Source organism: Cataglyphis hispanica, chromosome 23 (assembly GCF_021464435.1).
Source record: "Cataglyphis hispanica isolate Lineage 1 chromosome 23, ULB_Chis1_1.0, whole genome shotgun sequence".
Lineage (NCBI taxonomy): Eukaryota > Metazoa > Arthropoda > Insecta > Hymenoptera > Formicidae > Cataglyphis > Cataglyphis hispanica.
Genome location: NC_065976.1, coordinates 1,234,509 through 1,259,820, shown reverse-complemented (window position 1 = coordinate 1,259,820; position 25,312 = coordinate 1,234,509). Strand labels below are relative to the sequence as shown.

The window sequence follows — 25,312 nt, the reverse complement described above, 5'->3', positions numbered from 1 at the left end:
GAAAAAAAGATTGAAAAATTTCTATATCAGTTTAAATCTATATTTCATATCATCTTAGATTTAAAAAGTACAGCAGATTTTATTAAAATCCTCGAGTTATATAACATTGTACTATGTCGGATTGTTAACTGTTGCACATGTTTTTTACATAATCTTTTAAACATAAAGATCTCATATGATATAAATGATAAAGCATTCTGACATGTGACATTTTTCTGTGCAAGTCAAACTGCATATTTATTTAAATATGTGCAATGCTATTAAAATAATATAATTGTAAAATAATATAATTGTAAAATGAGATATTGATTTTTTCATAATACATACATAAAATAAGTTGCAACTTACATAAGACACACATGGATTTTATAAAATTGTAAAAAATCTTATTTCATTTAATCCTTGGCATATATGTATGGCATGATATTAAAATATGAATTCCATGCATCATAATAATGACACAATTACATGTTATAATATATTTACAAATATTGGCTTGTTTCCTCCAGTTCTTGAAAGTATACAGATTTTTGTAAAGTACTTTTTTTTTTATTACATTTGCTTAGTTTTGTTTAACTTTTCACAAATTTTTTGTATTTATATGCTGGAAGACTAGATTAGAAATATCTATAAAATTTAACAAACTCTAATAACACTTATCTACTTAGATTGGTAAAAGTCCGTTTATAATTAATCTGGATGTTAATGAATAATACTTGATGTACTATTAATGCCCACTACTTCAAATAACTCAAATATAATTCAGTGTTTGAAGTGACATTAAAAAGAGGCCGAAAATAGAAGATTTATGTTTTTGACAAAAGATATAAAATATTTTCATTCAATAAAAGATTTAAATTTTAAAGCCTCTGTTGGTGTCCTTTATTATTCTTCAATTATTTATTTTATAAAAATATATATACTCTATACAATTTTATATTTATTATTTATAAAATTTGTGCATTTTCAAGTCAAGATACAAAAATAAATAATTTAATAATTTTGAAAAAAATATTATTCCTATAAATATATCAAAAGTCATTTTAATTTTTATACTCTTCAAATACTGAAACAATTAAAATAATTTTTCAAATATCTTATTTATTTACCGAGATCCATCGCTCTTCTGCAAAATACAAATGATTTAAAGAATCTCATTCTGTAAAAATAATCTTATTTTAAATCTTGATTTTGAATCAACATTAACAGAATGAATTATTCTCAATTGCTTTTTTGCAAATTTTTTCATTTTTCTTTTAGATAAGCGCGGATGGTACTCTTGAAAAAATAATTTAGGCCAAAGATACCGACCAAAAGTACAAGCTACAAACTAGCCAAACTACAAAAAGTAGTTTTAATTTATCATTGTATGAAAAAAATGTGTAAAGTTCAGTGATTTCGTTTGAACTTTTAAATTCATAATATTCAATAAAAATATCTCTTAACGTACTTCGATTATATAAATAGCTTATGCATCTCAAATCTGCATTCATTTGCATTGATGCTTCATTGATTTTGAAGGAGCGCTCAATTCTTACACCGCTTGTTCTTATTTTCGCAAATCAATGTATTGATCTTTTTCATTGTGCAATTCTACGATCATTGATATTATATGTGGAAATGCATTTTAATATCAGGAATTTTGCCTAATATGGATTTCTTATTATAGCGAAAAATTATTGAAATATTTCCAAGATATATTAAATAAAATATAATCGTACGTTATTCATATCTTATATTTCAAGACGTAATTATTTATTGTTTTTAATTGAAAACTATTTTTATTTTAGGCATAATTCCTTATGAAATAACCTTATAAAATAATTAAAGACCAGAAATCGCTATATTTTCATTTGTTACCGAGTCAGAGAATTCTCTCTCTCTCAACTCTATATCATGAATTCGTGCGTTTTACTTCTCATAAATAATTCTTTTATCAAACGCCGTGATCAAATTCATGATATCCTTCTGCTCCGGTAAACACAACGTCGACCCAAACACGCATTGCTTCTGGGCTGGGTGCCATAAGATGATAAAGTCTAGATGAAGTCTTGACGATGAAAGTAAGAGAAGGTTGCGGCGATCGAACGGTATTCATATGATCCACATAGACTTCCTCGATCGACTACAATACGTTAATGTTAATATTTCAGTATTAGAATTTTTTCGATAATATAAAGAAGCCTTCATGCTTACCTGGAAATAAATTACACCGCGAGCCTTTCTAGACGCGTTATCACTGTAATAAGACAGCGTTTTTCGCTTGCGATCGAACACAAACCATCGCTTGTTCCAATGATGAAACTTTTTACTCATTTTTGATAAATAGCCACTGCAGCTTGTCGTGTCGACCGTAACATCATAAATCAGAGGTAATTGATGCCCGGCAGTCTCTATGTGATGCCTTAGATCTAGAGATTCCGACTTGATGGGAAGATATCTTGTAAGTGGCCTCTGTGAAATTCGTCGTTTATTGAATTTTGATTTATCAATAATGTAATAAATCGAGCAATTTATTTGTGTTTATAAAATATAATATAAAATAGAATATATGCAATATAATATTAAAAAAATTATTAGTTAAGTATAATTTCTTTAAATAAAGATTTTTTTGATTATTTTCAATTATCTTTTTTAGCAGTTGTTGACTGTTGTCTGTCCCATTTTTTGTAGATAATCGAAATATGTTAGGAAGTTACCTGAAGTTTTGCCTTTTCGCGATGTTTGACAGGCTGCAATGGGCTAAGGGTGTCCATCTCGCTAGATGTCTGAGAAAGGGGGCGACTTCCGTTTTCGTCGATGATACCTCCGCCGCTACCACCTCCGCTATTGTCGCTAAGCCTCTCACCTTCCATCGATGTTCTTCTGTCGTCTCTCATCTGGAAATAATCCGCAAACTTTCGTTATTCCGTTTCATAACAACTCTCTCACTATACTTTTACTAGGCGCGTTCAGTCATTAGTATTACATAAAAAATCAGAAAAAATATAATTTATTTAAATTTTGTTTTAACACTGTCAGAAATATTTAATCATTCAAAATTAAATCAAATTAAATTAATATCTTGCATTAAGTTTTTCTGCATACATGTTTACAAACTTCACGTCTTCGTCTGATATAACGTTTTTTCGATCTGCTTTTTACATAATTTATCCACATAAGTGACATCGTATTGCGATTCAAAAATTTCGTCCGTATAATTTTGCAGAAAACGATGGCAAATATGCCAAGACGTCTCGTCTCGTTTCGTTTACACAGTTCCGAGCAGATGACGGGGGAAGACTGATGCTGGTGGCTGAGTGGTCCAGCGATATAATTCCCACCGTAAAATGTGACTCCGCACTCCCACCCACTTATTCGACGAATGTTGTGAGCACCAAAATTGCTCGCGCAACAAATTTCGATTATTCATTCATAAAACATCATGCCAAGTGATATATATCGAGTGACACAGATTGCTAAAATATACAGGCGCTATATAAAATATTCTTTATATATAATTATAGAAAGATAGAGGGAGAGTGTTGAATATGATGGGTAGATAGAATAATGACAACAAAAATTACAATTAAATATTTGATGGAAATCAATGAAGATAAGTTGAATTAAGTTATTGTTATCAGCAAAATTATTATTACATTTTAAATAAATAGATCAATTATAATGTAACTATATATATATATATGACATCAAGAATTCCTTCAAATAATTGCTCTCTTAGAGTAGTTGAATGGTCCAAGCGAGATGAGAAATTCCGTCAGCTTGACAAACCCAGGGTGACTCATCACAAATACTAATTTACAGCCGACATTTCGCCTCAACTTAACTCGATGCTAACAATAAGTAAAGTGGTAGGAATATAAGAGAAATACATATGGCAAAGACATTTTTCTAAAGAAATATTTAAACATATTAAAAAATTAATTTGATTATAAGTTTATTTTTGACAACGGTAAAAAAAAATTGAAGTAGAGTATATTTAATTAAATGTCTGAAAAATTACACGAAAGATTTATCTCACATTTTATAAATATACAAGAAAGGGGTCAATTGCAAAAGAGTCTCATGAATCCAACATCATCAATTCTGTCATTATAAATTATCACTGCAAGCTTAATCAAGATATTATAAAAGCTCATTTATCCAAGTATAAACTATTCTCTGAATTCTGTCCAACACTCGGCATTTGCGCACCGCGGTCCAGATGCATGCTGTACATCGGGAAAAACACGTGCGCAATGACGAAAACACTTGCTCCAGAATGCAAATGGATATACTTGCGAAATGTCAGTGTTGAAAAACATAATGCGTCTCCACGACGTACAAACGTATGGTGGTGGCCCAAGACTACGCGCAGACTTCCGGCGATAACAAATATGTTTTCGGTGTAAAAAGTTATACTCAAAGATGATATCTTTCAATTGGCAAAATATTTTCACGAAAAAAAATGAATGCCATACGAAAAAAAAACATTTTTTGTCGCATTTGGAGCAACTGACATATACATATAATATGGTAAAATTATCTTTTGACAAAGAATTTCTTTTTTTGCGTTGTTTTCCTCTGAACGACTACAGTTTTTTTTTAAATATTTGAAATATTAACTACATATTTATTTCGAATATTTTGGTTTATTCACATTATTCATGAAGTATATTAGTATTTGCTCATAAAATTGTTCGAAATGTATATGGCTATATAGCTATAAGACTGAATTTTTTTTGATATTAATAAATAATCGGGATAAATAGAATAGTAAATTTAATAGAATAGTAAATTTAAAATAAAGTAAATTTATGATACACTTTATTGCTAAAGAAAAACATATTTCAACATTGTCGTAAAATGAAAGAAATTGGAAGGAAGAACGATAAAAAAAGAGACAAGTAAAAAAAAAGAAAATAATTACTTATTTATATTCTGCAGTACTCTTGTGCGTGTGCGTGTGTATAATTTTCTATATAAGAACATACCAGTAATTAAAAACTCCACACAAAAAAAAATTGTGAATGTGACGATTTCAGCAAATTATATACTGAAAAATTTTTTACGCGTGTTAGGAGGTCAAGCGCACGAGGTGTTCGCAATATATAAGTCCACGACATAAATTACGTCTCGAAGCAAGAGAAATCATGCTTGCGTGAATACTGAAAAATTTTGAGACCCGAAGACTGTCAAGAGACACTTCTTTAAACAGGTGTGCGATAAAATCCATACGAGCAGAAATAGATTGGAAGATAGATTTTCTCGTAAATTCGAGACGTAACATTTTGGAATAAACATATGCAAGTGACCATGTTTAGTAATATTTGACTAAACAAAATAAAATATTCTTTAAGATTAAAATATAAATTATTTTTTGTAAATAAATTATATATCTTTACATTTTATAGATATTTTTGCAGAATATTTTCAAATTAATTGTATAAGAAAGAGAGAGAAAGAGAGAGAGAAGCGTTAATTTAAATGTATATTCATACATATATGTGAATTATATGTGCTCAACTTTTAATAAATTAAGTCTTTAATATAGAAAATAATAGTGTTTCTCATGCATATGTAGTTGTTGATGAGTAACAACTTTATTTGTATGTTTTGATCTTAAAAAAATTTTGAAAAAATAGTTCTCTGACTTTAAAATAGACAGTATCGCTAATGTATCTTGATTCGGAATTCTTTATAATTGTTTGTAACTATTTTCATTTTGTTTGTGTAATTGACCCGCTTAAAAACTATATTAGTATATTTGCAACTGAGTTAAAAAATATATTTCAATTTTAAAGATATCTCAAAACTGCTTGCGTCATATTTTTTAGAATTAAAATAAAATAAAAATACTTTTTTCAGTTCGTTTATTATTTCCAATCAAATTCAAGAAACAATGCGACCAATAATTTTCAAACGCATTGATGCTATAAAGCTTACAATTCTCGCTTTCTGTAGGAAATTGATCCCTACGTAAATATTTTATAGCTCATGTTTGCATGTGCCCAAAAGCTTATATTGGCCTTGTTATCATTGCTCGGATTAGAAATGTTGTGATTTATTTGTTGTTTTTCATCAACTTCAAATATATCATAATTTTTGAACATTTAAACTTCAAACAACTACAGGTGCTTCCGAATCGAGATATATCTCAGCATTTTTTTTATTTTTAAATTAAAAGAAAAAAAAGTTTTTTTATAGCTTCAATTACAAGAAAAATATTAATTATAAACAATTAAAAACGAAATAGTGTATCATTTTCTGTGATTGAAAACTTAATTTATTAAAAATAGAATTGCCAAAAATTCACACAAGTTTTAAATATAATTTAAGCATTTTTAAATTTAATTTAACATAGAGTGTTATCTACTCACGTTATCATTTTGAAGCAAAGTATAAGAATTATTCGACGGTCCTGGACTGGGAGAAGTAAGCTCCGAAAGTTTGCTCGGAGATAATTTTTCACTGTTTGCGCCTTCCGCACCGTCACTACTTCCGCTACCACTGAAAATGAATTGATGAATAATTAATTACAATTAGATCGTAGATATATATAGTCTGTTTTAATCGCAATAAAACTTTTAATTAAACTATTAAAAAAGATAGATCCATTGTAAGACCACATTTCGTCATTATATCTTGCGTAAAAAATATTGCGTAATTATGTAATTAATTCAAGATCAAAATAATAAGACAATAATAAATTATTAAAAAAAAGTATGCATGTATAAACATTTAGGAAATTATTAATAATTCGAATATCCGGCAATCTTTTATCGTAATAATATCGTAGGTCTTTTGATATCGTCGAATCGTGTTGACACTTTATTTACGTTTCAAACTTCTCACTGATTTAGCAAGTGCTATTATTAACTGGAACGTGAACTCTGATTTCCGCGAATTTTATTCAGTGTCTTCGACACCTCATGTAAGAAATATCGTGCACTTTGAAAATCACATTCCTAGCTTCTGACCATCGCGAGACGGAGACCTATAGTCGACTATAGCGCGAAAGGCAGGTATTATTAAAACCTAACAAGTACAAAGTGACTTGGTAGACCGGTTCGACGATACCACCGGCATAGCATTTAATTCTTCTACAATGTTAAATGCAGCGCGAACGATACCCGAACATTCCGATCTCGTTGCTATGCCAACCTCGGCCTTGGTTAGCTAGGAACATTCTCTTGTTCCCGATAAATGACCTTTCTGATTTTAATCTTTGCAGAATACTTATCAATCTTTTCATTCAGTGGTAGAGCTATCACGTGGTATACACATTGAATGTTTCGAAGAGTTCTAATTTAGATTTGGATTAGATAACAGGTATCATCGCCGTGTATCGTAAATTAACTTTAAACAATCTAATACGCTGTAGATAAATTAATCTTTAACATTTTACAATTACTATGCTGTAATACACATTACATTATTAGGCAAATCGTTTATCGATTTGGTGTAAATAAGTTGGTCATACAAAAATTTAATATGTGCGAAATACGGTCAAAAAGATGATATAATATAAAATATTATTAAATAAATTTATAGCCGATTTAGAAAGATTAAGAAAGATTCTAATTAATAAAAATCGATAATGTGTAAAAATATGAACGGGAAGGTTCTTAATCATGTTATTATGATAATTATGATGATTTTCAATTTTTATATATTAATGAATAGTTCATATATAATGCTTAGATAATGAAATATTTTTAAATGCAGTTATGTCTGCGCATCGTGCGCGTAGATAGATTGCAACGTATTATGAAGAGGTCGGAAGGTGAACGTTGTTCTACTTTTTGCAACGTGTCGCCTTGTTAGTCTTATCTCATCTTCATTCTATATGCGCGTGAAATACACACACATGCACGTATATATAATATTTTGTTATTAATAATAATAAATATAATGTTTTATTTTGCTTTATTTTAATTACTTTTACTTAATAATTTTAGCTTATATTAGATAATTTAGCGCTTTTAATAATTTATTTTCTGCAAAAAAAATATATATATATATATATATATAAGAGAATTAATTAACTAAACTTACGTCCTTTAAATTAAAATTTTTTTATTACCTGATGTTCTCAAAAGAATAGATTTTGAATTATTTCGTAAATAATTAATCGATTTATTGTCTTCTAGTAGTAGAGAAAATTTCTTTTTAAAAAACTATGACTCACAAATAACGTTGACAAATATCGCGTGTGTGCGTCTCCAGAGGACGATAACAGTTGTCGCGAATCCAATCTTTAGCGCAGATGTAACAACGATTACTAGTGAGTAAGGTGATCAGATTGCACCCTGTAATTCTGGCCTCGTTCAGCACCATCCCGCCTATTTCTCTGGGGTTCATTTCGAAGCATCGTCGACGATAAATACCGAATACACATCTTAATCCTCCTCGTTGTCAGCAAGCCACTGTTCGTTCATCATGTCGCGACATTTTCAACATTCTCCTACATCTTCCCTCAATTTTCCGTACACGTTAACGCGAGTTGAACCACGGAAAGACACAGCTACATCACGCTGATATCGTATCGCGCGATAACGCCCCGCCTACCTTGCACCACTCGAGAACGAAGACTCGAGCCGAGTGCTGATCAAACCGACGCGATATGCGGCCCTCGCACGCGATTAGTAATTGCTCTTAATAGTATCTTGGATATTGACAATAACATTATTAGTGAGACTAATACGTGGACTCTTTAAGTAGACTGAAACGTAGATTCTTTAAATTTTTCGAATCTTTGAATTTTTCCGAATCACGATTTCTTTAAAATTGCGTTTACATTATATATATTTTTTCTGCTTTAGAAAAAAGATTCTTTGCTTTTTGGAAAAATGAAGGGCGAGGGGGAGAGTGTATTTATAATCACCGAATAGATAATCGCGGTAATTTATTTTACGTCATAGATAGAAAAAGTTTGGATTTTAAATCGGACACGCACACACATGTAGAGTACACTCTATTATATATTAGTGCACATATCGAGGCGCGTCGATGAGGAAGGTTTCATAATAAGCCCCAATCAACGATGAAAAAGGCCGTCACGATAACTGCGATAATGCGCGATAACTTAAGCAGCTTGTATTCTACGTACTTTGTATATGAATAGTGTACGTTTTCGTGCATTAATTTTTATATGACTTAACAAATTTCTGTTTTTTATCGTAAAATCACTCGCAAATACATGCAAATATAAAATGCATATTTATGATACATTTAAGCATTGTGAAAAATCATTAATAAACATTCTCTGAATTCTGCCGATATCATTATTTATCTATTCATGAAGAAATGACTTAAAAATACATAAAAAGGGATTATAATGTAATAATATTTTAATCATTAAACATGAAATGAAAAAATAATATTTATTTGACTTACCTTTCTGTTGGTCCAGTGGAATAACTGGAAGACTCTTCGCCAGATTCAATGCTGTTGAAGGATGCGCAATTCATTTTCCTTTCTTCCCATTGCGAGCGAACCTCATCCTGCACGCGCCTTTTCAATTCTTCCACTCTTCGTCTTTCCTCCGAGATTACTTGACTCCCTAGAAAGACATTAACATTTTTATTTTTGTTTTTTTTTTTTTAGCTCGATACGTGTTACAAAATTTAATTGAAATCTTAAATTAAAATTGTTTGTACCTTGCTTAGCTAAATGAAGCTGCCGATTTCTCTCAATTTCTTTCAGGGACTCGATTGTCTTTCTCCCCAAGCTGCCTTGATTGTTTACGATAGGAGAATCATTTGTCACTCTAGAGATTCTGTCGAAGTCTTCCCTGCTCGGGGACCGCTTCTCCTCGGAATATTCAATAGAGTTTTGGGCCAGATAACCGAGTTCCTCGTTTATTTCTCGTACCCGATTTCTAGCCTATCGCAATCATTAATCGATTTAGTAATTATCAATAAACGATACAATACATTAACCCACTAAAACAACGTACAGTGATTAATTGTTTAATAATTTTTAACATTGCAAGAAAATAAGACAGAATTGCATTTATTATTTTTGAATTTACAGTGTACTTTAGCAGGTTAATGTTTTTTATAGTTACATTACTAGTTATACTATACTAACTTCTTCTAATCGTTTCAAATGCCCCAATTTCTGTCTCTCGAGACATCTAGCCTCTTTGGTCGCTGTATTTTTTATCTCGGATCGTTGCGATTCCAAATGATTCAGTTGCGACTTTCTGCCTTCGATCTTGTTTGTAAGCTCGCTTAAATATCTATAAAAATATATAATGAAATGTCAATCTCGAAAAAACATACACGAAATATACATCTCAAAAAAATATATGAAATATTGATCTTAATAATATATAAATCTGTATTTCTGATAGAAAAAAAATCTGTAAATATCTGTCAAGAAAACTTATATACGTAGAATGCATTTTGTGATTATTCAGATATAGATAGATAGTCGGACTTTTTCTAAATATATATTTTTACATTTTTCGATATTTCGTACGTTTTCTTGGAAAAATGTAGATTTCGATTTATGTATTTTCTCGATTAAAATGTACCTCTGCAGCTCTTCTCTCGTGGCCAATTTGCTCGCCTCTTCCTCGAGATGATGAAACTCCAAATCTTCGAAAGCTTTCCTTTCGCTCTCGAGGATGTCTTGTTGCGCTGCTAACTTATCAGCAATATTCTGCTGTATAATTTCATCCGTGCAACTGATTAATTGTTCATCCAGTCGAACGCAAACTTGCTGCGCTTTTTGAACACGCTGTTTCGCTTCAGCTTGCAAATTTGAATGAGTCGCATTATCTTCTGCCATTTCTCTTTCCAAATCGTTTATTCGCATCTGCACCTTAATCTTCTCTCCCTCGTCTTGCGTGAGCTTCAAAGATTCCGATTCATATTCCGCGGATAAAAGCGCCTTCTCCAATTCGAGCTGTCAAACAAATAACATTAATTTTTAATATCTTTCGAGCAATTTTCAAATGAAATTTTTATAACTCGAATTTATCGAAAAAATAAAATATCGACAAGATAATTATTCAAGATGCATCACTTTATCATTTATAGATTCCAAGCAATAATTATATAATATGCGACAATAACGATAGTTTAATTAGCGATAAAAATGAATCTTTACAATATTTTATTTTATTTTTTATTTAAAATCTATTATTTTTATAATATATTTTTTATCTTATATTTTAATTCTTCTATGAAAATAGATACTCTTTTTATCTGCAGTGTCATCGTTATTGCCGTATTCTATATATGAACATCGCGCACTGAATATTAATAAAGACTGATTAGAAACCGCAAGGAGATCTGATATAGAAAAAGATTCTACAGGAAAACGCGAGAGAGAGAGAGCATATCTAAATATTAGCTCGGGATGTTTAAAGCTAGATAACGGAGATCCGGATTTAGAATTTTTGTCATCAATTATTGTATTATTAATAGAAATATATTAATTATCTAACAAGAATAATTATTATAATTATTATCTAACAGGACAGATACTTACAATTGAACGTCTTAGCAATTCCATGCCCAGAAAGAGAACAAATAAATAACTTATTTAATATAAAATATACGATGTATATGTGAAAGGACAGTGACATACACAATTGTGAATTTATCTGTTAAATATTGTTTAGAAAATTCAAAATATTATTGAGTATGAAATTACCTCTCTACTAATTTCTTCCTCTTGAATCTCAATTTCGGCTACGCTCCTTTTCAAAACATCCATATTGCCAAGTATATGCAGTTTCTCGTTTTGCAAAAATTCTATGTATTTCTTCCTGTCTTCTTCTTCTAACTGCTTTCTCTCTTTGTCAGCTTTCACCTCGTTAGATTTTGCGTTGTCCTTTTCGGAATTGTTTCGCTTAGGAGTCATGCAGATTTCTTTGGGTTTGGAAAGCATAGATAGCTGCTCGATCGCCTCGAGGAGATCGTCGTTCGATATGGCCAACTTGTTCTCTATCATTTCGCACGAGTTCGATAATGGGCCGTTTTTCTTTGGCATGGAATGATTCTGATTGTTATTTCGCGTCGTCGGAGATAGCGTAATGTTTTCGTAAAGATTCGCGTTTCCATTTTGCGTCGCTTGCGATTCGATTTTCTTTCCGTTTCGTCGAATCGTTCCATACATGGACGGTGAACCTTTGGTATTGTCATCAGCCTTTATATAATTATCGGTTTCATTATTGGTACAACTATTTCTACTATTGCCGATGATTACGTTTTCGTAATTGCTGCTACGGGAAACCGAGCCTGAGTAATTATAGTTGCCATTTGTATTGTAAACATTAGAGTACTTTGCCGTTTGATTACTGTTCGATGTTGTTGCATGTGGAGATCCTACGGGAACGTCATGCGAATAATTTTCAATTTGAGCAGAATGATCTTTACGATTGGCAGGGCACGAATTGCCATTTTGAAAAATAACTTTTGAATTTTGCACGGATACGTTTTCATATGACGAGGTACCCAAACTGGTTTGTTTGCCGGTATCGAAGGAGAAATGCGGCTGGTTTTTCGACGGACTTTTCGGACTGTCGAAAGGTGAGGTGTAGCCGAGTCTCTTGTCACGCGGGAGAGATCCATTTGTTATGATCCTGCAAAGTATTTTTATTATACAATTTTTTTATCTCCTCCTGATAAAAAGTAAAATATTTGAAAATTTAATTTTACAAAATAAATTTCTACAAATTCTTTAAATCGTTTATTTTGCAAAACATGAAAATTATTGAAAAAAATTCCAGAAAATTAATTGAAGCAAAAAAGAAAAGAAATATATTGAAATATGATAATTACCGATTATGCTGCCTCGGTTTTTCGACAGTGCTCTGTCTTTCATACTCGGCACACATCGTTAAGATTTCCTCGAGTCTCATTTTCTCTTGCCTCTCGACCTCTTGCTCCCTCAACCTCTCTTCCTGCGCTTGTTTCCGCTTGGTCTCCGCCTCCCTGCGTTTATTCTCCGCGTCGGCTTGCCTTTCCCGCAATTCCTCGAGGGAGCAGCTGCTGCCGACACTGGGAGTAGGACTCTTGACCCTCGCGTAAACTCTCTTTTGCTCGCTATACCGCGGATTCCGATTGAATGCCGGGCTCGGTGGTTGAATTCGCTTAATGTTCGGATTCGAGCCGAAACCATGAGCGGTAGACGGTCTCCAAATCGCGGGATTAGAATCTCCGTCGTTATTGGCATTGCAGATACTCGGATTCGATCCGTATTTCTCCAATTGTACAAATTCCGTGGTGGTCGTTTTCGTAACAATGAGACTCTGGCTCATGTTGAAATCCCCGTCGGCGAGATGATCGAGTTCGTTCGAGTTCTGGCAAGTCATACTTTGAGACATCAAGTCGCCGCTTCGGGCGGCGACGATTTTTGGCGCCGTCATCCCGAGAGACGGCGATCGTACGTTCTTGCTGTTACCCTCGCGGTAATATGGCTTGCACGTCTTCAGGTATGTTTCTGCCGAGTACATTCTGACTTGATTGTGATTCTGACACTGCAAGTTTGTTGGGTTCGATCGAGTCGGCGTTCCGAATCGCGAATCCGATCGCTGACGAGCCTCGTCGTGATAACTGATCGAATTCTGTGAGTCGAGATTACCATTCACTGGAGATTTTGTCAAAGATACGAGGCTCGACGATCTCGAGTGACCGAGGATTTGATCGGCCGGTACATTCGTCGTGAGAGCGCCGGCAGGAAAGACCTTCGGCGAGACGCAATTGCTTCTGTTTTGCTTCGACAGCATCTCGAATTTGGTCAGCTTGCCCAGAAAGCCGATCTCGTCGTCGGAGCAAGAGTTCCTGGGAGATTTTCGCGGCGCGACTGGTGGCTTTCGCTCCAAGTGATGATTCTCTTGCGGCTGATTATCGGACAAGGCGAAACTTATCGGTGCCATTGAGATTCTCGAGTGAGGAAGGACAGATCGTAGATGCTTAGCCTCGGCTGGATGATTGAAGCGCATATAGTTTGATCGTCCTATCGATAGCATGCAGCCTGAAAAACATTTAGCGCATTGTTCTCTTTATTCCAATAATTATTTCATTTTATTTTATTTTATTATAAGGAAATTTCGTAATAAATACGTAATAATGTCGCATCAATAAATCAAGATATTTTTAGTTGAAATATTATTTTTGCAAAAAACTTTCTTTGCGCTTTAGTTGCGTAAATCAGTTACGATTATTCGTATTTAGGTCAAGGTCTCTTACCTTGTGCGAGTCTCACTGGCGAATTTATCGGTACACCATCAATAAACGTGTTTCCCTTTATGGGATGAAGAGTGACCACGCCGTTATTGTTTTCGATCGCGCAATGTACGGGCTCGACGCCGGTGCCGGCCACCAAAATATCCGCATCTCGGCTTGATCCCAGCGTGATCTTACCTGCGAGAGAAATGGAAGGGAAAGAGGGATAACTTTATTTGTCGAAAGAAAAAGCGAGAGATTGGAAAAAAAACCGAGCGCTGCAAAGAGATTTTTTATCTTTTTATTTTATAATAAATTTATTAATTGAAGTTATTCACTCTTCCGAGAAGCTTAGTTTGTAGCAGAGAACGTAAGATGCAAGATAAAAATAAAAAAAAAAAGAAACGTTGCAAGGAAGCATGACTAAATATCTCTTACGGTTGAATGGAAACCAGGCGAGCGTGTATACATTCCGATTGAAATTCTCGCGGGCTTAGTAACGCACTTTCCAACATAACACGCTGAGTTACGTTTATTTTGGCAGCTCGCGAGTGTATCGGTATATAAATATCGATATAATTAAATTCTCGAGTTCATCCGCGGAATTGCCTCGCCGCGCTTTAATTCCGAATGCGGCGCGTAGAGCCCGGCCAGTTTACAATATTAATTTGAGCCTTCTGGGAATGTCAACGACCCGGCAGCCACGAGGATAGCGGATGTATTCTCTCCGCCAGATATACGCAAGATATCTCGCTATATAAGTATATACGGAAGTAAGAATTAATTGCTGCTCGAATGAAAATGCATCTTGAATTAACAAGATTAGAATTTTATTAATCGTTTTCACCTTTGAAATTCAATTCAATCGCCATAACCATTTAATTTTTAACGTTCTATGAAAATACGTACGCACAGAGCGAACGCGACTTATCACAGCTCTGTAGAATCGGCTCTCGATTGATCTCTCGATAAATAACTCGCACTAATTTCCGTAAAATAATTCTGGGCGTGCTCTCCGTTCTGCGCGACGCGCGGGTAAATCGTGGTGCATTCTACGAAGGACTGCAGTTATATTTAGTTTTAGCGCGGTCGTGCACTCTCTCTTGCATTTTCGGTCTTTTTGGAAATGCGTTGGCCACGACGCGCGTTGTGTAGAAATATATAAGTGTCCGACAGTGTCTAGATTTAAGCTACGGCTGAACTAATTTTTTCTCTCGCCGAACATGTTCGGGAGAGAATGAATCAGATCATATTCAGTACTCGCAGGAAAATGATGAAATCATACGTCGCGCAATTCGAATGCATCTATTTGCAGATTATTCGTTCGAATAGCCACTACATCTTCACATTACATTAATCAGTTATATTGAATCGATGCAAAGTGTATTTTTAATAATTTTTTACTGTATAGAAAAAGTTCGAATTGACGCGAGAACCGCGAGAGCTGCGAAGGCGAGGTATCGAAGATCGAATTCCGTCGCGTAAATGCGTATTGTGTCTCGTATCGGAGAAAGTTTCTCGTGATTTCAAAATGAAACGCGACCGTAAATTCCAAGTAAACGCGGTGTTCCGGCGTGTACACAGGCAAACAGACAGACGGACAGGACAGGTGCTCGGGGGAAAGAAAGGTACGGGCTCTCTTATCTCGCGCGAAGAGAATATTCTGAGGAATTAATAGGTTGCTTTCCGCCGTTAATTAAATCTCTTGGCAATTAAGTTTGAAATTAAATTTCTGTTGTGACCCACTTTACATTTATCGGAAAACAAACTTTTTTTTTTTTTTTTTATTTCGATTTATTATTCTATCCGCTTATAAAAGCCGAGTAGATCCTATTGAACGGATATTACGGATATTACGGATTTATAAGAAAGCTTATGTTTCATGGAATTGCGTTACTCGATCGCAAACGGAAGATAACTTCCTGTCGATCAATTCCATCCTACATATATCTATCTTCGTGTTAAGCGTATATGCAGGTATGTGCGTCCGCCCAGACAGATTTATCTGCGTCACATGTACATTGAATGCTCGTTTACACTGTTCTCTCACTGTATTCTCCCTCTCGCAATCTCGTCAAAATTCATTCGTTTATTTTTTCCGTTTTACAAAACTCGATCTGGAAGACTTTCTCGAACAATCCGAAAGTTACGAAAGTGGAACAGAAGTTAGGAAGCTTGACTCACGCAATAATTTTATTACGCTCGGCTGCATGACGCATCAACTGGTATATTTAAGAGATTCTAGAATTCATAAACCAAATTCTCGTATATACCACCATTATATCCATTAAAATCGTTTTTCCTTTCAAATTTGACAGATTGACGGTAACTTATCGTTAGTTATAATATTGGCTAACATTTCTTTAATCTATTCGTCATTTCATTCGATTTACGATATTGTTTCAGGGCTACTAGCGCTTATTCTTACAGAACGGAAATATAGGGCCTGTGGGGATCTTAAAACGGCCCTGCCGACTGCGAGAAAAACAGTCTTTACACCACTTATATATCCCGTACGTTTATATATACCGCGCATACGTGCATGCAGTTCCTTCGTATGTATATATGGCGTATATATAAAAGCCAAAGCGGAGACCTCGAAGGGCTGTGCAGTCGCGGATATTACGGTCTTCATATTTCCTATCGTCGGATTTTCAATCTCAACCGAACACAATGCTTGTTGTCTCGCTCTCTCGGATACACGATTAAACCTATATGATGAAATAAAGATTTTATCGTCGATTCTTTCCGGGATATTTGGTATCATAGAGACCAGAACAGTTTATTTATTTTTTTTTCTTTTTCAAGTCATTCTGTTTACTGTAGTAGCTACACTATATATCGGTGAGAGCCTCGGCGCCGAAAAGCTTTATCAGTTTGGACGACGCTATTCAAAGCTATGGATTAAAACACCGAATGATTCACCATGACGGTTACGTGGCGACGAGCTTATCTGACGCTACCGATCCGGCTCACAGTGTCACGTAAATAATAGAAAAATGCGCGAATAGAATAAATCGACTGCACTTGGTGCACGCTCTCTTTTATTCTCCGGAATTTAGTACGATTAGATAAATAAGCCAAATAAGCTGGTTAATAATTCTTAAACTCTTCGAGAGAGAAGTGTTTGTCGCTAGAGACGGGAGAGGGTGAAATAAAGCGCCACGTCGCTTTGTATCTAACCTTCGGGTAGAGGATGCAAAGTCACGGCCGTCGACAGTCGTCCGCTTCCCATGGAGACGAGATGCGGTGCTTCCGTTTGCACGCGCAACGCCCGACCCGCCTCGTGCACCTCGAGACCGGCGGCCGCTATGCTCGCCATGCCTGTAAAACGAAAGCATTCGTAATAAATGCGCGGTAAATTAGCAGGTGAATTAGCGGAGAGATTGGCGCGTCGAGGGGAAATGTAACGTAACGATCCAATTCCAACAATTCCCGGGAATCTATCATCTCTCATTTTATAGCTGCCTAATAAATTGAATTTAATGGCAAAATGATTTAATCATATAATATCGGCAAGAAAAAAATTATTTTTAATAAGCTTCACTATATATCGCGAATTCTCACGAGCATTAGGAAAACTGTGGAGGAATTGTAAGTTGATTGCTGTGAGAATTTGCATCCTCGCCGAGAAGTATCATTAAAATTACGCTACTCGACGTTGGGACATATATCATCAAGGGGAAAAGAGGGAAAGTTTATCGAGCCTTATTATTAGCTAGAACGAACGACCTCGTCGAAGATTATGGCTATCGTTTCACGAGAGATCTCGATCCAGATGAGTTCCACGAGCGAAGCTTCACATTGGCGGATAAGAATGGAGAGGGTTGCCCAAAAGGAAAAAGCAGGAACGAAAAACCGGTCTTTCCGAGACGAGCGAAGATTTTTCTATCTTTTTTCTTGCTCTTCCCCACATCATAAAGTCTACGCCAGGGGTTCTTAACCCTTTTGCGACCTACTGCATCTCGCGAAGAGATTTATGATACATATATATATATATATATATATATATATATATATATATATATATATATATTCCGCGCTTATAAAATAATTTTATCGCGATTATTATTGTTTATTTTATTTTTATTAACTCAAGTCTCGTTTAACAAATGCTTGCAATGAATAAATTTAAAATGATTATTTAAAAAGATTTTTACATTTAATAAATTCAGATATAAAAGAAATTTTAGAAAGTTTCAGTCAAGCTGAAAACTGTCGTTGCAGTTGACACGATGCCTGCATGCCATTTATAGGGTTGTTCATCTCATGTGAATGATCTTAACGAGTTGAAACAACTTTAATTAAGCGCATTACGTTAGGCCGTCTCGTTGAACTTTGCTAACGCGTCTGGCCACGAGGAAGTAATGTATTTTACTTGCAATTTCTATACCGATTAGCCCATTGCAGAGAAAATGCATGCAAATGTTTAAAGAAATATAAAAAGAACAGAATATAAATATAAAACTCACCCTCGCGTAACATTGTCTTTCCGTTTAGAAACAATAACTGTGAATAAAAATGTTATTGGTGCTTAATAATAATTATAGAAAACCGCTATATAGGGTAATTAAAAAGAAAAAATGTGTAACTCTCTTTAAATGTAAGATAGCAAAAGGAAAATATCTCTTTTAAATTTGACAAAGTATAGATTACTATTACCAATTTTGCTTTATTTATCTGCAGTATCATATAAAGAATCATACTTTCATATCTGAAATTTTAGTGGTTTATCCGTGCGGTGAGACGGCTAAACGCTTGTGGCGCTATACGTTCGTGTAATACATTCTCGCAATCTGCTTAAATTACACCTCCTCGGATTTCATATCGGCTAGTAATTTAAAGCCGACGATTAAGACGTTGGATTTCGTTGAATTTCTTAAGTGGAAGCGGAGATCTTTGTGAGGAAGCAGAAATCTTATCGTTATCTCCGGCTACGCTCTACGCGTACATTGAATATCGTCTCCTCGCTTCTCGTATGTTAGCGGAATCTGAATAGGTCATCGTTGCAGATCTGATAGGTCATCGACTTATTACGCAGTTTAATCGCATCGTATATACGAGTTTGTGCGCGCCGAACGAACCTTCTCGGTGAACGATCGGTTGGATCGATACTCGGTGCTGTCTCTTATACTCGGAATACCAGACTGAGGCATTTGATAAGATATCCGATAATAAACAGCGCGCACACACACGTTTGTCTCGCAACATGATGGAGTGCGTGAAATCGATAAAATTCAAGACATACTGCAAAGATATATGCTATAATCTCGAAGCGCTAAACATTCGCTAAAGGAATGCTATAATTCAGAGAAAGGATTGTCATCTTATTTCGTAAGTCAAATTGTGAAATGTACGCGTCACAAATTTTCTTCGTGACACTTCATTAAAATCAGTCATGGCACCGAAAGCGCAGGTGCATTGTCGGTCTCTCGCGTGACTCTATTCGAACAGTAGACACCTGCCTGTGTGCAGATGAATACATTGGGGTTTATTGGTGAATTAACAAATATAAAAATATTAAACATTCTAAATTAAAAACTCAACTATACTTAAATATATTATATTATATTATACAATATTAAATATATTATATACTTTAAATATATTTGATTACATTTATCAAGGATAAATATTTTATGCATATAAAGCTAAGAGAAGGAGAGAGATAATTATTGAAAGAGAGAGAGAGATCTACGTACTGTAAATTATCAGGAATTTCGTATAATTTTAGGAAGATAAGTTAAGTAAATGAAAAATAAATGAGAGCGAATTCTTTGCGAGTTTGCAGCTATATATGGTCACAACGTACGTATATTATCGTGCAAATACAGTTGGTAGCAACGGCCTTGGACGCATCGTTTCGCTCGTTTCTCCATAATAGTCTTTTTCCGTCGCGTCGATCTGGAAAGGCGAAACCTCGAAAATATTTTTCCATGTCGCGCACGGCACTTGGTATACAAACACGTAACGCAAGATCTCGCGCATCTAAAAAGATAAGGAAGCAAAAAAGAGGCGGTAGGCAAATGGCGTGCGTAAATGTTTGCCATCAGCACGCGAGACGATAGCGCGCAATGATAGCGTGATTTAGATGAAAACACATAGTCACGCCTCTTTGTGCAAATTGCAGCTTAGCGCGCCTATCTAATATTAGATTAGATTAGCCGTTATAGCACTCGTAAAGGAAATGCAAAGACGCTCGTGTATACTCGCGACAAGCGCGTTAAGGAATGACGTGTGTCAATTAATCGGATCGCTGTCATCATCGACTCATACTCTCTTTTGGCGAAGCTTTTCTCTCAATGGGTCAACGGTTCGTTCTCCATTAGCGGCAGTTAACGCGACGGTATAAACGTTTACCGATGACGTCAGTTGTGCTACACGCGGAATGATTTACAATGATGTCCCGCTATTCGCGTCGCTTACGAAGATACGAGTTTTATCTTCAACATTCGCGAGAGATGTACACGGTGCGCTAAGTTGATACTCGGCTGAGAGATATTTTTTTCATTCTGATTACTATGAAATTGAACAATCTTAAGCAGATTGATACAATGGTGTCGAAGAAACAAGTGAAAAACGTATCAGTCATCGTTACGAATTTATTTCCGATAAATTGTGGAGTCGACGTTTTCTTCTTTTCTCTGTCTCTCGTAACGAAAACAATTTCATCTCTACAAAGTTACTTTAGACGCGACTCAATTACTGACAGATCTCCGTCTTGCGCAATCCCGAATTAAAGGAACAGCACAAAGAGACTAGACACGGCTCTCCTTTCTCGCTTTGAGCTTCGACGGATGCGGGTTTATTTACAGAAACCGTTTTAGCAGGAAGAAGCACGTTCGTGTCAGGTACCCCGACCGTAAGCACTCCGCGTCCGGTCCTGTCCGCGCTCCGTTCCGTTCTGCCGCATATAGAACATCCGTTGCAGTGTTGCTCGCATACGTGCAAGACGCTTTGTGCACGACGCTTTCTCACATACGATTCGGTCTCATATACGGGATATGAAGGATTCTCAATAAATTTGCATCGAGTAATTTATTACGGCAGGTAGGGTTCACTCTAAAGAAATTCGTCTCAGAAGAGAACGAATGAAAATATCATCGTATATTTGCTGCACTTTTTTACGACGAGTGACTGCATACATACTCGAAAGATGTAATTAGTTTTCATCGTAAACAACCGCCGTCCAGTATAAGAATCGGATCGAGATGTTTGTCATTGACGATGACAGCTTACTCGTTAAATGCCGTTACATCGATATATAGACGAGGCACATGGGTAATTGTCTGAATTTAAGGCAATTGAGAGTGTAAAGTGATGTAGAATCTGACGCATCCAGCAATAGCGATTCGACAGCGATGAACGATTTAAAGGAAAGCGATCTAGGTCGGGTGAGAGACGAGGCGCGCGATAGACGGACTCGGAAATGCCATAGAAATCGAAACCAGTAATCTATCGCGTGACAATTGTTCGTGCGAACGTTTCACCAATCATCAGTTTCGCTCGTCTCTGGCGGCGACATCTGCCTGGCAACCGCATCTTCCTCTTCTCGTGTCTGCTTCTTCATTTTTTTTACCTCCTCTTATACGCGGACCCTTTCGATAGCTTTCCCATGAACTGCATTAATGCACCAATGTACTTATAGACGTACGAGAGATATTTGTCGAATACAGCGGAATTACGGAACAGATGCGTAGTAGTATGATTATTATTATAATTATTCGTTTGTTTGGGACACGATTTTGTGATTGATAGCGTAACTAGCTCCAGGTTATATAATAGATATGAATTATAAATTTTTTTTTTTTTTAATTATTTTTTTCAAAGTACCATTTTTCTTTGTTCCTTTTCTTCTCTCTCTAAAAGTTGAATCAAATACGAAGAGCGCGCGTAGGCTCTTTTTTCACTTTCCAACACCCAAACAGATTCCCACTCATTTTCCATTGAAATTACGTGGGTAGAATCCGATCTGCGTTTGCACGCGCTTTATAATCGGCGTCAATATCGATTAACGTCGCGCCTCTTGAATATTTAAATGGCACGCGCATTAAATCGATTATTAGAATATTAGATAGAACCAAAGCAGAAAAGAGAGAGAGAGAGAGAGAGAGAGGAAATTATCGCCTCGTCACAATCCCCGAAGCATATTATGCCATCAGCGGTCAAAGCGAAAGTCGTGCAGGAACGTAAATCGTAACGAGCATAATGCATTAAATCATATGTTCAAGAGGTCTTTATTTCTCAAGGCCGATCTCTGCCGACGTTACGAGCCTTTTGAAAAACAGCATGTTTAACGATGTGTAACAGGTTTTTCGAGCCAGGCATTTGCAACGGTCGCTACGTCGATTACATTATCGATCCACGTCCATCTGTTTGCATATCTTTGTTGCGCGTTCTCGCGTTACATCTTCGTTGCATTTTCGTGTGGCGAAAATTAGAGCATGCCTTACATCGTTGTTATTGAGAAACGGCGACGAAGGGCGAAGAAATCGGCGTCACGTAATGGCCCGCATAAAGGCAATAGAAATAAATGACATTAAATTGTTGGGTGACTCGTTTTTAGCGGGTTCTATTGGCAGCATTGGAGAATTGGAGACGTGCATTAGAGAATGAAGATGAGATCAAGACAAAGCCTGCGTATTTATCTAGAATCGCATGGCGGCTGCTCTTTAAAGTTAGAAATGTAAGCAATTATCCGTAACAGATTTTTTACATTTATATTTTAGTTTATCTTACAGATAGCACAACTCTCGAGAGGCCATATATATATATATATATATATATATATATATATATATATATATATATATATATATTTGACTATAATTTTTTAGGCAAGATAAAATAAATTTTCAAAACTTTCGAAGTAATTTCCGGTAAAAAAATCTGCAAAAAGAGAGGATTTTTTTCAGAACGCGATCATATGCTTTGCGACGCACAAAGACATTGTTCGGCCTAAGGGATGCCTACGAACCGTAGGCAGCTGCTCCACAATAGGGTGAACTATACAGGGACAATGGAACGAGACCGAATCGTCAAATCGATCCAGGGTTGCTTTCAAGACCATTAGTTTGTAGTAGATTTTGTATATATCGTTATAGTGAAACAAAATCATTATTTTATACAGTAATGTTCTCTCTTAGGTGAAAGAAGAGAGGCAAATTTTCTTAATTTTCGAAATCAATTATTGATTTATAAATATTTAAAAAATCTTGTTTATGTATATACGTATAATCTTTCCTGATATCTTAATACCAGGTGAATTTTTCATACTTTTTAATCCTGTTCAGTTCACCCATTTTTTAAAGAACTTTTTCAAACGAATATCCGTGCGATTAGAACAATCGAGATTTCCGATAATATTCCCCGTGTTCTCCATATCCCTCGTATCCTGCATATCGGCAAGGTCACGACCTCCACCGAGAATCGTGACTGGATTGTACAGAGCTGCTATGTACAGGTCGTTGCCATCATCACGCCGTCACGCCGCACTAACCATCTCAGTTTAATTTTCGTTTATTCCAGATATATTCCAAAAGAAGTAAAACAATTGTTTGTCTTAACAAGTTCAGGATTATAAAATAATCGAATGTTCATTGTCAATCGTTTTCTATTTGACAAACATCAAGTTTCGTTCATTTCGTGATGGTAAAAAAAATCTCAGATCAAAAGAGTAGCTTTGCGATAATTCTCTATATGTAGATAAGACATTCGATTTTTTTTATATTTTTTACGCTTGAATATGCGTTTTGCCGAGTACAGATTATAAGACGGTATTCTATTTCATGCTGTGTTTGGCTCAGCGTCCATCAGAATGCAAAGATTTGCAAGCGAATATTTTCTTTCTCTTTTCCCGCAGATTTTCTCCTGTCATTTTAATTTTACAAATTATAGAGCAAGAAGTATAATTAAAAAAAAAATAAATAAATAAATAATAGGTATTTACTCTAGTAAGTTGAGTTTCCTAATCTACGAATTCAGTTTTCTAAATAATGAAAGTGATATCTAGTTGACGGGCAGGTCTGATGATAACCTGATAAGTCCGTCCTTGGCCTATCCAACAATCAAATTTTTTATTCAGAACGTGATGTCATACGCATGGCAAATGGAACGTACATTGCAATGAGTTGACGGCATGTAGGAAACTTTCAGTTTCCGTATTGTATCAGATGGAAGGAATTGTGATGAAATCTCTTACGTTCTTTATCTATTTTCATAACTAGTTTTCGAGTTGCAGCTTAAGTTAAATTAAAGTCGCGACGTTAGAGAGAAAATAAATTTTTCTTATCTATTTTTTTGAAAACTTAATTCGTCGATATCTATTTAATTTTTAAACACGAATTAATTCCATCATTACGCTCTTATCTAAAATCTCATTAAGAATAAAAGCTGATTTTCTAAATTTGTTATAAAATATTATCTTATATGGGAGAGAGGGGAGGTTTCTTCTATACTTTAGAGTATAATATAAAGACCGAAAATTATACAAGTTTTTTCGAAGTATCTATAGCTTATGTTAGACATATTTTTCCGATACGCGCGCGCGCTTGATAGTTTTTTCCCCCCACTTTGACTTATGGATTCCTACGATCCTGATCGCTCGTATATGCGCTAGCAGCTCGCATCACGATGGAGAGGAAATTATCGAAGGGCTCACCGACGCTACCTGGAAGGGTCCAGACTCGAATTCCAATCTCGCTAAATCGGCGCAAAGGCTCCTCCAAAGTGGCAATCCGATTTTTTTTTTTTTTCAACGCATCCACCAGGCGTTCATGAGTAATGCGAGAGACCGGCGCTCGCGAACACTCATATTTTTCCGCGCGGATGTGCACTCGCGAGAAATCAATTTGTCCCTCCTTATTCTCGCAGGAAAAGGAGTTTCTTCTTTCGAAAAATCGGCTGTCGCTCTTCGACAAGCGCTCTGCGCGTCGCACTACGTTGCGTCACGTGCCGACTTACGCTATACTGTCGTGGCAACGGGTGCTCCGATCCTATGTTCCATAGCAACATCACTGTGCGAAGGCAGATCCGCTCGGCGATTGGTGTAAACTATATTGGAAGGGAGAACGGAGAGAGGACTTTGTTCCGACGATATACCGAGCACGGTTTAAATTTTGGCGGGGTATAACACGTACAACTATTAT

General features: G+C 35.4%; 1 protein-coding gene across 3 annotated transcripts; it reads right to left on the bottom strand.

Annotated features, from left to right (window-relative positions):
* Positions 1 to 26: 26 nt before the first annotated feature.
* On the bottom strand, positions 27 to 25,140 carry LOC126857989 (pleckstrin homology-like domain family B member 1). Of its 3 annotated transcripts, none has more exons than XM_050607962.1 (13): positions 24,826 to 25,140; positions 17,349 to 17,489; positions 14,190 to 14,363; positions 12,780 to 13,974; positions 11,650 to 12,580; positions 10,523 to 10,896; positions 10,075 to 10,225; positions 9,642 to 9,867; positions 9,379 to 9,544; positions 6,360 to 6,489; positions 2,700 to 2,879; positions 2,197 to 2,454; positions 27 to 2,125 (listed from the first exon to the last, which is right to left on the bottom strand). In XM_050607962.1, exons 2-13 carry the CDS (start codon positions 17,485 to 17,487, stop codon positions 1,937 to 1,939), a joined length of 4,113 nt encoding a protein of 1,370 aa, XP_050463919.1. In that variant the 5' UTR covers positions 17,488 to 17,489; positions 24,826 to 25,140; the 3' UTR covers positions 27 to 1,936. The 3 variants fall into 3 exon arrangements, with proteins under 3 accessions (XP_050463919.1, XP_050463918.1, XP_050463920.1); XM_050607961.1 differs by having other exon boundaries at positions 24,835 to 25,140; XM_050607963.1 differs by lacking the exons at positions 17,349 to 17,489; positions 24,826 to 25,140 and adding an exon at positions 15,075 to 15,157.
* Positions 25,141 to 25,312: the final 172 nt, after the last annotated feature.